The sequence below is a fragment of the Hippopotamus amphibius genome, chromosome 11, assembly GCF_030028045.1.
Source record: "Hippopotamus amphibius kiboko isolate mHipAmp2 chromosome 11, mHipAmp2.hap2, whole genome shotgun sequence".
In the NCBI taxonomy this organism is placed as follows: Eukaryota; Metazoa; Chordata; class Mammalia; order Artiodactyla; family Hippopotamidae; genus Hippopotamus; species Hippopotamus amphibius.
In genome coordinates this window covers 40,893,347-40,906,534 of record NC_080196.1, presented here as the reverse complement: position 1 = coordinate 40,906,534, position 13,188 = coordinate 40,893,347, and the positions used below count along the sequence as shown (strand labels likewise).

The 13,188-nt window shown below is 44.0% G+C and overlaps 1 protein-coding gene across 1 annotated transcript; it reads left to right on the top strand.

Annotated features, from left to right (window-relative positions):
- On the top strand, window positions 1-9,879 carry LHFPL5 (LHFPL tetraspan subfamily member 5). The gene is made up of 4 exons (XM_057700245.1): window positions 1-412; window positions 4,938-5,174; window positions 8,231-8,257; window positions 9,868-9,879. Exons 1-3 carry the CDS (start codon window positions 1-3, stop codon window positions 8,239-8,241), a joined length of 660 nt encoding a protein of 219 aa, XP_057556228.1. The 3' UTR covers window positions 8,242-8,257; window positions 9,868-9,879.
- The last annotated feature ends 3,309 nt before the right edge of the window (window positions 9,880-13,188 follow it).

The following is a 13,188-nucleotide window of genomic DNA, read 5'->3' as shown; positions in this document are numbered from 1 at the left end:
ATGGTGAAGTTGCTGCCTGCCCAGGAGGCAGCCAAGATCTACCATACCAACTATGTGCGGAACTCGAGGGCCGTGGGTGTCATGTGGGGCACACTCACCATCTGCTTCTCCGTGCTGGTCATGGCGCTCTTCATCCAGCCCTACTGGATTGGTGACAGCGTCAACACACCCCAGGCAGGCTACTTTGGCCTCTTCTCTTACTGCGTGGGCAACGTGCTGTCCTCTGAGCTTATCTGCAAGGGTGGCCCACTGGACTTCTCCTCCATCCCCTCTAGAGCTTTCAAGACTGCCATGTTCTTTGTGGCCTTGGCCATGTTCCTCATCATTGGCTCCATCATCTGCTTCAGCCTGTTCTTTGTCTGCAACACGGCCACTGTCTACAAGATCTGCGCATGGATGCAGCTGGCAGCGGGTGAGCAGGGATAGTGGGAGGGCAGGCAAGGGCCCACCATCCCACCTTCTGTGGAGTCTCTGAGTCTCCTACTCAGCTGTCCTCCATTATAGCCCAGCCATACTCAGTGCCCTTCAGATGCTTCAGAAGAGTAATTAGAGTCTCAGGATGGCTGAGACCAACAAGACCTTAGAGATCAAATTGTTCAACTTCCTCATCTTGTAGGTGAGGAACTGAGGTCGAGAGAGAAGAAATGACTTGCCCAGGAGCAAGTCGCTTATGGTAGAGTGAAGGTCTTTCTTCCCTAATTACAGGATTCCATACATGATGCAGCAAGTATGAGCACTTGAGGCAGCAAGTGGAAGTGATATTTTGTGATGGGGGAGGGGACCAGGGTCTTTTAGAACTGTGTGGGGTAGGTGGCTACTTGTGCTCAGAGGCAAGGCCTTCCCTGCCCCCCTTTTCCTGCTCCTGGCCCCAGGCAGGCCTCTGGGTCCTTGGGCCAGCTGGTCCTGCTCTCCTCTAAGAGCCCAGGAAGGCATGCCTAAGACCTTGTCCTTCAGCCCTTGGTCCCTTCCCGCCCCAAGCCTTGTTGGGGACTGCAGACTAGAGTGATATCATCTTGACATCATTGGTTAGAATGAGAAGCAGTGTTAACAGGGGGGATGGAATAGGGATCAAAACCCCATACAACAAAATACACAGCCTCACGACCGTCAGAGTTGGAGGGGACCCTAGAGAGCTATACATCCTCCCCCTAACTATAGATGAGGAATCTGGGACTGAGAGAGAAGATAAGACTTAGCCAAGGCTACAGCAGATCATCTAGCAACCAAGGAAATAGGAGAATAAAGGCAGCGAGTCCCAAGAACTAGTTGTATTCCAAAGACATTTTTGAGGCACACATCTACATAAGTGCAATGATTTGTAAAGTGCTTTCATGTGTATCACCTGGAGGAGCCTCATTACGACCCAGTGAGGTGGGTTTTCCTTCTGTTTTATAGAAGAGGCTCCCAGTGGGTAACTTGTCTTTTAGCACACAGGTAGTGAGGGACAGAACCTTCGACTCTGAATCTTGTACTCAGGCTGCTTACCTGGTTCCAGAGCTGCCTCTCCAATCCCCCTGCCATCTTCCTTTCTCTGTGCTTCCTCTGTATGATGCGGGAGAGGCTGGGGCAGGGATGAAGCAAGTCTCGGTGGGCAGTGGGGAGGAAGAAGGGAGAATGAAGACTTAGCAGTTTTGTGACAAAGAGGAGTAGAAAGGGCCGTGGCATGCCTGCCAGCTGGTCCTCCATATCAGAGCTGTGGGATGCTAGAAACACAGCCCTCCCTCTCTCATTCTCTACACTCTCCCACTCCCCAGCCTCCTGCAGCAGGTGCTGGGAGGGCCTGGGTGGGGAGGGGTAACCAGGCCGTTTGAGTCAGACCCCGGGTCATGGAGCAGAAGACACTGATAGCAGAGGTGGCCAGGTGCCATCCCATGAAACATTTACATTGCGGGAGAGCAAAGGTGGTGTCACGTTCCATTCTTCAGTGCTAGGGAAGGAAAGATGAGCCAAAGGGAGGGATGAGGAGGAGGTGTGTCCCACAGCCAGCAGCTGGGAGATTCCTCCATTTGAATAGACCTAAATCAGTTAGCTTAACCCTGCCAAGAAGCCTGGGGCCAGGGAAGGGAGCAGGAGAAGGGAAAGAGGACTGAAGAGTGGGGTGGTGTGAGGCTGTAGCTTAACAAAGTTAACTGAGCTGCTGGAAGCCAGGTGTAGGCCAAGTGTGGTCCCAGCTCCTAAAAACACAGGTAGGGCAAGTTGCTTGTCTGAGTCCCGGTAACCTCATCTGTAGAAGGTAACAACAGTACATCCATCACAGAGTTCCTGTGAGGATGGGATGTTATAATGCATGTAAAACACCTTGCACAGTGCCTGACACATGGTAGGTGCTCAGTAAACGTGAAAAACACAAAACAACTTTATCAGTCAGGATGAATGGGGTGATGCCACAGTGACAGACAACTCCCAGATCTTAGTGGCTTATGACAAAGGTTTATTTTTGATCATGGTACACACTCACTGAAGATCAGTGGAGGGCTCTGCTCTCACTGTTCTCTTCCAGAGCCCGGGCTGATGGAGCATCAGCTGCCATCTGGCTATCATCATTGTGAATGGAAAGGGAGCTCTGGAAAGTCTCCATCAGCGGTTAAACACTCTGGCCTGGAAAAGCACGCGGCATTTCTGCTCACATTTTATTGGCTGAAGGAATTTTTATGACCTTGCCTAACTTCAAGGGAGAGGGGTGAGGAAGTGTAATCCTACTGTGTACCTGGAATATTTGTAAACAGCTCTAATGACAGCAACATCCATCAGGGTTGCTTCCATCTGACTCAATCCCAATAATAATAGCAACAACTAACATTAATTGGCCACTTACAATGTACCAGACACTGCAGTAAGCACTTTCTATACATGATCACACTTAATCCTCATAACCCTGTTCCGAGTCAGGTATTATTATCCTTATTTTCCAGATGAGAGACTGGAAGTCAGAAAGGGTAACTAAACTTGCCTGAGAATACCCTGATGTCTCTATTTAGAGCCCTGAGACACCACAATTGGGTGGACCCCCACCGTGCCCAGGTGGCACCCATAGTAACAACCTATTTCCAAGTCAGAGGCCCTGGGCTCTTTTCTGGAGCCCCCGTAGGGAGGTGCTATAGAAAGAGAAGGGGGCCATTCCAGGTACCAGAGGACTTGTCACACACCAAGTGGGTAAGGGCATAGGTTTTACCAAAGAGCTCTGGGAGGGTCCCCCTCCCTCACCCCAAGTATCTTCCTGTTTGTCACTAAGTCTGAAATGTCACCACTAAATACATTCAGCTCTTTGAAGAGATGTTAGTCTGGGAGCCTGGGGGAATTAACTTTGATGTCAAGAAAGTCAGGAGCCATGAGTGCAGGTCTTGGCTCTGCCATAGCTAAATGACTGGACAACTCACTTGGTTTCTCTGAGACCTCAGTTTCTAATCTGTAAAATGGGATATTAATACATGGCCTACTTCACAGAACTGTTGTAGGGATTGAGAGAAAAATGGTACATGAAATGTTGGGTAATCTATAAGAGAACTATGTAAATGAGCTCCTCCTAGGAAAAAACAAAGGAGGGTTGATACATTTAGGTGGGGGCAGGGGTGGTGGGATCTTTGATCTTTACACTTGGTTGTGCCTTTGTTTGATCTGCTAACCTTCCCTGCAAGAACAAGCTGAGCCCCAGGTTGGTTACTTCGTGTCCTGCGAGGTGCTTCTTCACAGGGCTCCTGGGTTGGGCCCAGCTTTGGGACTAAAGAGCCTCTGGGCCTGTGAAAGGAGGGCCAGGGGTGGGAATGCAGCACAGACAAGGGAAGGCACCCCTTGCCTGCCTGGTGGTTGTCCTTGGGGTTGTCCCAGTCACATCCCAGGAATTTGTAGCTGTCTGAGCAGCTAAACTGGGGTAAAGTTTGATGGGAGGGTGTAGGAGAAGTGGAGGGAAGGTGGGGAGAATGAAATTTTGGGCTGTTAATACTAAATCAATGAAAGCACAGTGTGGCATACTTGCTAACACTCAGGAAATGCCAACTATGTGTCAGGCACTCTTCTGAGCACTTTTCCAATATTAACTCATTGGAACCCCAGTGCAATTCAAACAGGTAGTTACTATTATTATCCCCACTTTACAGATGAGAAAACTGAGGCAAAAAAGCTTAACTAGCTTGCTCTGAGTCACACAGCTAGAAGAACTGGTCTTGAGGTCCAGGCAGCCTACCCTAGTGTTTCCTAGCTTTTCCTGTTGAGAGAATCACCCAGAAGAGTGCTTTTAAAGAGAGGGATTCCTGAGCTCAACCCTGACCTGGGAATCAGAATTTTAAACACATTCAGCGGAGTGTGGACAACTGCACTGTTCTGTAGTGGATAAGGGTGTGCTTGAATGTTGCTTGAATGGATGGTTCATGAAGGAAGCAGCCAGAGATGGGGCTGGAAAACTTCCTGCATTCATTCAATTTAAGATAACCTGAGTTGTAGGAGACACCATTATTCTATGTGCTGTAAAAAGGAAAAATACTTCTAATCAAGTTATAGCCTAAAGCTTTGTTATTACATTTATTTCAGAGATGTTGGAGTATGAACAAATGTACATCTTAGGAGTGATGAGTCCTCTGGGCTGGGACCAGATTTTGGGAGGACTTTGAAGCCAGGTGCCTCATCAAGTCCAAAGTGAGGGGCACAGCTGAGGGCCTGGTAGGACCAGCTGGTGCCATGGCAGAACCTCTCCAGGCTGAGGAGCTCTGCTCTCAGCTTCTACCCCTAACCACTAGCTCCCAGGGGCAAGTGGCTTTAGCTCTTGGAGCCTCAGTATTCTCCCCTGTGTTCTACAAGAAGGCTGGCAGGAGCTGCCCTGTGTGCCTCTCAAGGCTGTTAACAAGAGAAGGAGAGAGCTGACAAGATGACAGCAGTGCAAGGTGGGAGATAGCAGGCTGAGCACACCCAGCCTGACACCATCTGCACCCCTCCTGCCCCCTCAGCCACAGGCCTGATGATTGGCTGCCTGGTCTACCCAGATGGTTGGGACTCAAGCGAGGTACGCCGCATGTGTGGGGAGCAGACCGGCAAATACACACTGGGCCACTGCACCATTCGCTGGGCCTTCATGCTGGCCATCCTCAGCATTGGAGATGCCCTCATCCTCTCCTTCCTGGCCTTTGTATTGGGCTACCGCCAGGACAAGCTGCTCCCTGATGACTACAAGGCTGATGGAAAAGGTAATTCCCTCTACCCCAGGGAGGTGAGGCTTCCTCTCTGCCAGTTGCCTGAGGTTTGGCCCCTGGCCAAGGATGGGGACACCAAGACCAATGAAACACAGCCCTTGTCCCAGATGCCAAGGGCCAGTGGAGGGTTGCAGGCTGGCATGCGATAAGGCATTGACAGACCTATGTGGCAGAGGCTGTCTGTGATAGAAGGGTGTCCCCTTGTCCCTCTGCACTCTCAGGGCCTACAGGGTAGAGAGCCCTGGTCCAGCCTGGGGAGCTAGGTGTGGCCTCCCATAGAAGGCAGCACTGAGACTGGGTCTTGAAATAACAGGGGAGTTTGCTAGGTGGGGAGACGAACAGCAAGGGAGCAGAAGGGATGAGTTCTTGGGAAAGGAGAAAAGGTAGGTTAGGGCACCGATGTGACAGCTCTTGGGCTGCAGATGGTGGGAGCCCAGCTCCCTTGGGTTAGAGTAGCCTTGGGGTTCTCCATATATCCATTTCCTGATCTGAGCCTCATTTCCCCTCATTAGAGGGTAGGAGGTAGGATTTTCCTCATTGTAAAAAATACCTACTTTACAAGATTGCACTCAGGAACAAGGTAAGGATGTCTGCTCTTGTTGCTTCTACTGAAGATTATGCTGGGGATTACAGCCAGGAAAATTAGGCAAGAAAAAGAAATAAAAGAAATCTAGTTTGGAGAGGAAGAAGTAAAACTATCTCTATCAGCAGATGACAGATTTTGTATATGGAAAATCCTAAATAATCCACTAAAAAACAATTAAAGCTAATATACAACTTCAGCAAGGCTGCAGAATATAAGAACAATATACTAAAATATATTTGTATACACTAAAAATGAACTATCTGAAAATGACATTTAAAAAACAATTTCATTTACAAAAGCAACACAAAGAATAAAACACTTAGGAATAAATTTAACAAAAAATTAAGACTTGTACAAAAAAATTAAAAAAACATTGTTTAAAGAAAAGGCCTAAATACGAGGGTGAGTCAAAAATTATCCGCACTCTGGCTGTAGAATTTATAGAAGTCTTAATATAACTGGAGTGCAGATAATTTTTGACTCACCCTTGTAAATGGAAACATCCATGTTCATGGATCAGAAGACTTAATATTGTTGAGATGGCAATACTCTCCAAACTGATCTACAGATTTAATGCAATTTCTATCAAAATCCCAGCTGGCTTTTTGATTTTAGGATCAGCTTGTCAATTAGAAATGCAAGAGACCCAGAATAGCCAAAACAATCTTGAAGAAGAACAAAGTTGGAGGACACACATGTCCTGATTTCAAAACTTACTAGAAAGATACAGTAATCAAGACGGTATAGTACTGGCATAAAGGACAGACATACAGCTCAATGGAATAAAATAGAGAGTCCAGAAATAAAACCAAACATCTATGACCAGTTGTGCCAAGACTATTCACTGGGGAAAAGAATAGTCTTTTCAATAAATGGTGCTGAGACAATCAGATATCTACATGCAAAAGAATGAAGTGGGGCCACCTACCACACATCATATACAAAAATTAACTCAGAATGGATCAAAGACCTAAATGTAAGATACAAAATTACAAAACTCTTAGATAAGACCTTGGATTAGGCAATGGTTTCTTAGATTTGACATCTAATACACAAGTACCAAAGAAAAAAATAAACTAGATTTCATCAAAATTGAAAACTTTGTGCTTCAAAGGACACCATCATGAAAGTGACAAGACAACCCGTGGGTTGGGAGAAAATATTTTCAAGTCATAATCATAATTCTAGTATCCAGAGTATATTAAGAACTCCTACAACTCAACAACAATAGTAAAAATAACCCAATTTTTTAAATGGGCAAAGGTTTTGAATAGACGTTTCTTCAAAGAAGATATACAAATGGCCAAAAAGCACATGAAAAGATACTCGACATCATTAGTCATTAGGAAAATGCAAATCAAAACCACATTGAGACATCACTTCACACCCACTAGGATGACTGTAACAAAAATGATGAATAATAACGAGTACTGATGAGCATGTGGAGAAACTGGAATCCTTACACATTGCTAGAGAAAAATGTAAAATTGTGCAGTTGCTGTGGAAAATAGAATGGCAGTTCTTCAGATGATTAAACACAGAGTTACCACATGACCTAGCAATTCCACTCCTAGTTATATATGTAAGAAAATTGAAAACATATGTTCACACAAAAACGTGTACACAAATGTTCGTAGTAGTATAACAGTTATGCAACTGATGACGGAATGAACAAAATGTGTATATCCATACAATGAGTCATTATTAAGCCACAGAAAGGGATGAAGTATTGGTAACTGCTACAGTGTGGAAGAAAACATTAAGTGAGAGAAGCCAGATACAAATGACCAGATATTATATGATCCCATTTATATAAAATGTTCAGAATAGGCAAATCCACAGAGACAAAAAGTAAATTTTAGTAGTTCCCTGGGGCTGGGAACAGGGGGGAATTGGGAGTGATCACTAAAGGTCACAGGGTTTCTTTTGGGGCTGATGAAAATGTTCTAGAATCAGACAGCAGTGATGGCTGCACAATGCAGTGAATACATGAAAACCCACAGCGTTGTACACTTTAATGAGTAAATTTTATGTTAGTAAATTATACCGCAATAAAAAAAACAAAAGATTGCTCTGAGGATTAGATAGTGTATATAAAGCACCAACAATACCTGCATATTTTAGGTGATGAATAAGTGTTAGTTCTCTCCACCTTATGTCTTTCCAGTACCTCCACTCTTTATACAGCCAATAATAGCACCTGTGCTCCAGCTGCCCACTGATGCCTTTAGGTCCAAGGGGTACAGTGAGGGAGGAAGTCTGTATTTGGACCTTCAGTCTGGTAAGGGAGACAATCATGCAATATGGAATCACAAGCTGATAAACATTATGAACAAAAAGTGCAAACTTTCTTGAGAGTGAATAAGAGGAATTTGAACTAGTTTGGAAAGGGAATGGTGTGCAGGGAATTATCCTGAAAACAAGGCTTGGTTGTAAACAAATATTGTTCTCTTTTTCATTGCAGAGGAAGTCTGAAGCAGCTGGAGTGTTGGTGAGTAATTTGATTGGAGGGTGGTCTGTGGCCTCGCAGAATGACTCATGAGGCTGGGCTGTAGGGCCTGGGGAGAGAGGGGGGTGGGTGTGGGGTGTGGGGTGGGAGGGGGCAGGAGCTAGCTGACATCTGACACCTTCACGGAGGGGCAAACAGGAACCCTTTAGTTTTACTTGTGTCTTGAGAAGTGGTAAAAGCACAGGGAGAGAAGAAATACTTTAAAACCGGCAGGTGGTTTCACAAACTCATCTTTTTGTGGAGCCTGGCAAACAAGAACAGACTGTTTTTAGAAATCATTATTGTAATTTGGACCCTTATTTTCAGAAATAAGTTTAAGTGATTTGTAAAAGACATAGTGGAAAACCTAATAGAAAATAAAAGTCATAGAGAGGAAAACAAATACTACAGAAACCTAGGCTAATAGAATTAGTATACTGAGTATTAAATTTAGCTACCTGCTTCCTGATAGCTGAAGCAAAAAGCAAAACACGATTTCACCAATTTTAATGTCTGGTGGAAAAGAAAACACAAAATGTTAATTTCCTTATTGTCTTTTAAGTTTTTAAAATGTGATTTAATACGAACATGAAGGAACACCTATAAAAAGAAAAGGGGGACTTCCTGATGGTGCAGTGGTTAGGACTCCACGCTCCCAGTGCAGGGGGGCTGGGTTTGATCCCTGGTCAGGGAACTAGATCCCACATGCATGCCGCAGCTAAAGGAGCCGGCACTCCACAACTAAGGAGCCACCTGCTGCAACTAAGACCTAGTGCAACCAAATAAAAATAAATATATTTTTTTAAAGGGTGGGGGAGGAGGGAGGAAGGGAGGAAGGAGGAGAAGGAATAGCCCACGACAGGTAGTGTCATATAGTGAGGAGTTACAGCAGGTCAGACACTTTGTGTGGGTAGGGAGGCATTATCTCCATCTAACGATTTTATTGATAATTTCTGCTAAGAACCTTCCAATCCTTGACCACATAGACATACTTCTTTGAATAATGATAAATTATCAATGCCCCCGCCATGATTCTCAAACTTTAATATGCATAGATCACCTGAGGATCTTGTTAAAATTCAGACTGATTGAGTTGGAGGGTGGGGCCAAGCACTGCATTTCTAACTAGCTCCACAGTGATACGCCGCTGGATGGGGGTTACACTTTGAGTAGCAAACTATTAAGAGTATAAACATTTTCTCATGTTTTTGCAATGTTCCTTATTAAAGTTTTTTAAAAGCCACACACTCCACAGAACTGGTGTACCATTTCATTGGTAAACCAGACCATAGTTAGCCATTTGGCACTACTATCATAGATAACTTTTTGCTCCCGTTGATAAATTCGACTGGAATTACTTTATCAAAGCTAACTACAGCTGTCTGCTTTTTTTCTTTTACTTGCACTACACTTTATTTACATCTTAAATGACATTTATGAGTTTTTACTTGAAGGACATTGATATGATCTTACATACTAATAACGAAGTTGGCATGTCTGGAGTACAGCTGTATCAAAATGTGGGCATACAAGGGGAAGTTTTGTGTTTTTATTGGCTTCAAAAATGTCAAATTCTATAATCTTGCAATCTTTTTTTTTTTTAAATACCACAGGTCATCTATTTCCCTGACAATGGAAAATGAGGGAAATCAAATTCTTCAGAAAATAGAAACTTGTTCGAACCTTTCATGCTTCCCTGTGTCTGCTACTCTAGGCCTGAAGTCCTGAAGCCTTTCATTATAGGATGACAGTCTCCTGAGACAAGACCTCTTACTGTATCTGGAAGACTCCAGTGAGGCAGAATTGTAGTGACCACATCCAAGATCTTGAGAGATGTGTTTAACTCCCCTGACTGGGGACCCACCTTCTCTTCCTATCCCTTCACACCAGCAAATCGCTTTACCCTCTTGAGGCCTCTCTGTAAAATGAGAGCAGGATGACATGTCTAGGGGCCTCCCAGGTGAGTCCGCAACAGTCTAATTCACTGCTGATACTTGTTTGAAGGCACCCAGATATTGCTGCCCAGAGGACGATGAAGTGGCTGTAAGCATGCTGGATCATCTCAGGTTGAGGTTTAGGGGGTCCTTTGCTTCTTTCTCAGGTTTGTTTTCTTATTGACGCTCAGAGGTGGGTAGGAATGGAGAGGTCACTGGAACCTGAATCCATCAGGAAGTCTTATAAAGACTGGGTAACTTTAGGATCTAAAATCTTTCAAGACTTTTTTTTGCCTTTGGAACCAAAAACCACCCTTCTTTGTAGTGCTCACCCTGACCCGATCAGAACAGGCTACCAGTTTCAGAAAGTTGTTACTTGTGGCCAAGAAATCTGCTGCAGTGATAGATGTCTCTCGTTAAAAAAAAAAAAAAAGAAAGAAATGAAACAAACAAAAAACTTTGGATTTGATACATTAAATGGTGAATCTCTTACCAGTCTCCAAAGGGGAACTAAATTTAGGTAACACCTCATTGTAGCAAATGCCAAGACAAAGAGATTCTTTAGGCTATTCCCTGCCCTGAGGATGATATTGCAAAACCCTGCAATAGAAACAGTGTTTTGTTATCTGCAGTGAATGATCCAGAAAGGTGTTTTTTTCTGGTCTTTGTCCATTTCCTCAGTACAGAGAAAATGGGGGTGCTGTTTTCTCACAGGTAGAAAATGGATAAATGCCGAACAAAGCTGTAGAGGACCTTGTTGCTTGCTCAACCAGCAGTGACATGGAAAACAGGCTTCTTATTCTGCGCTGCAGGGCATGCTTTTTAACCAATGCACTATGATAACCTGCTCAGTCAGTGCAATGTTTCTTCTCCAGTTCAATGGGCTAGGTATGAGTATCCCAGCATTGTCCCAGTTGTTGGTGATGGGAACTATTGGAATGGGATTTAAGAATGATCACATTCTGTGCTGATAAAATTATTTCATTGTCAGGCATCTACTTTATGCAAGATTTTTTTTTTCCCTTCTTTTTTTGGCCACACAGCTTGAGGGATTTTAGTTCCCTGACCAGGGATCAAACCTGGGCTCACGACAGTGAAAGTGGTCTGGACTGCCAGGGAATTCCCTAAGCAAGCTTGATGAATGACAGAATTTTGCCAATTCTGTAGCTTAGTGACTTTTCTACCTAGATCTGTTCAGTTATTTCTCATAATATAATTTTATAAAAGGTAAAAAAAATTTCTTCCTCCCTACTTTCAAAATACTTCTCACTGAAATGGCAACCATGGTGGTCCACAGAAGCTTCTGGGGGGCTTAAGGTGCATCTGCCAATAGCCTACACTTTGCTCACAAGAACAGTGAGTTTCACCAAAGCAGGAGTGGATGTTTACTGATGACCAGGGCTGGGGAAGATTTGCACATCTGTTTGAATCACATGACTCAACATTTCACCTTTTGCTTTATCTTTAAGGAAACTCAGATTTCAACCTCTCCAATAAAGTAATGATTTTGGTTGACACTTAATAACTGCTTATCAGCCCTTTTCAAGTGGCTTTACCTTTAAATTCTTAAAGACACCTCAAATCTCACTTGGAAAGTACACAGAAAGTTCAATAAAATCAGCACTCCTCTAACCAAGTTGACTTACTCTACTCCTTCCTCTGCCTTGGGCTGGGGCGTAGGATTGATTGGGATGCCAGTGACTTTACCAGTGACTAGCACTGAGCAGGTCAGGAGAGGAAGGCCTTATCATTTATATCTGAAATGTGAACCAGAAGGATGTCCTTCCTAAATGCTTTCATTATCTTACATCTCTGTATTAGTTACCTGTTGCTACATAACAAATTACCCCAGGACTCAGTTGGCTTAAAACATTTCAGTTTCTGTGGGTTAGGAATAGGCAAGCTTAGCTAGGTGTCTCTGCTTCAAGGTTTCTCACAGGGCTGCAATTAAGGTGTTGGATCTGCTTCCAAGCTCAGTGGTTGTCTGCAGGACTCAATTCCTCACAGGTTGTTGGGCAGAAGGCCCGAGTTCCTTGCTGGCTGAGGGCCTCTCCAAAGGGCTATTCACCTGGCAGCTTGCTTCCCCGGAGAAAGTGTTCCAAGACAGAGCAAAAGAGGGTGCAGACAGAAGCCATGGCCCCTTTGTAACCAAATCTAAGTGACATCCTGTTACTTTTGCCTTAATCTGATTGTTAGAACAGTCACTAAGTCCAGCCCATGTTAAAGGTGAGGGAATTGCATAAGTACGTGAATACCAGGAGGTGAGAATCATTGGGATCCTTTAAAAAGTTGTTTCTCACAGTTACTCATAATTTTCTGCTGGAATGGGCATTTACCAGAATGCTTTATTGGAACAAAGATTAGATTCTAGTAACCTTACATGCTGATGGATACGTTTTGTTTTGGTTTTTTTTTTTTTTTTTTTTTGGCACACGGGCTTAGTTGCTCCGTGGCATGTGGGATCTTCCTGGAGCAGGGAACGAACCTGCGTCCCCTGCATTGGCAGGCGGATTCTTAACCACTGCGCCACCTAGGAAGCCCTGATGGATACGTTTTGTAATAAATCAAATTGTTGAAGATGAAGGGCCCTAACCCTCAAACTCATCCCACTTTTGCTATCTAACCTCAGGATTTATAGCAGGGTCCACTAATTTCCAACACTAACCATACTTTCCTCTATATTCAGCAAAGCCAAAGCAACTAATGAAATGTCTTAAGGGCACAACTTCTAAGAACATAGCTCAAATTGCAGGCAGCTGATAACACAATCCAGTTCTGCCAAAAGGAGGGCAAGGCTTGTTATTGTATTAAAATGGACAACTAGATATGAATTAAGGACAAAAGAGATTATGATAAAAAAGTGAATTTGGGAGGATATAAAATCAGACTGATCATCTATGTATTGAAAACCCTCATCCCTTTACAAGGAATGGTACAGACAGTAATAGAAGTAGGTACTAACGTAAACTTGCTTACCTAGTTAAAACTTCTAAACACAAC

Excerpts from the sequence above, each read along its gene's own strand:
- LHFPL5 (XM_057700245.1), top strand. The coding sequence starts at position 1 with ATGGTGAAGTTGCTGCCTGCCCAGGAGGCAGCCAAGATCTACCATACC. Across the intron at positions 413-4,937 it reads ATGGATGCAGCTGGCAGCGG|CCACAGGCCTGATGATTGGC; the intron begins GTGAGCAGGGAT and ends CTGCCCCCTCAG.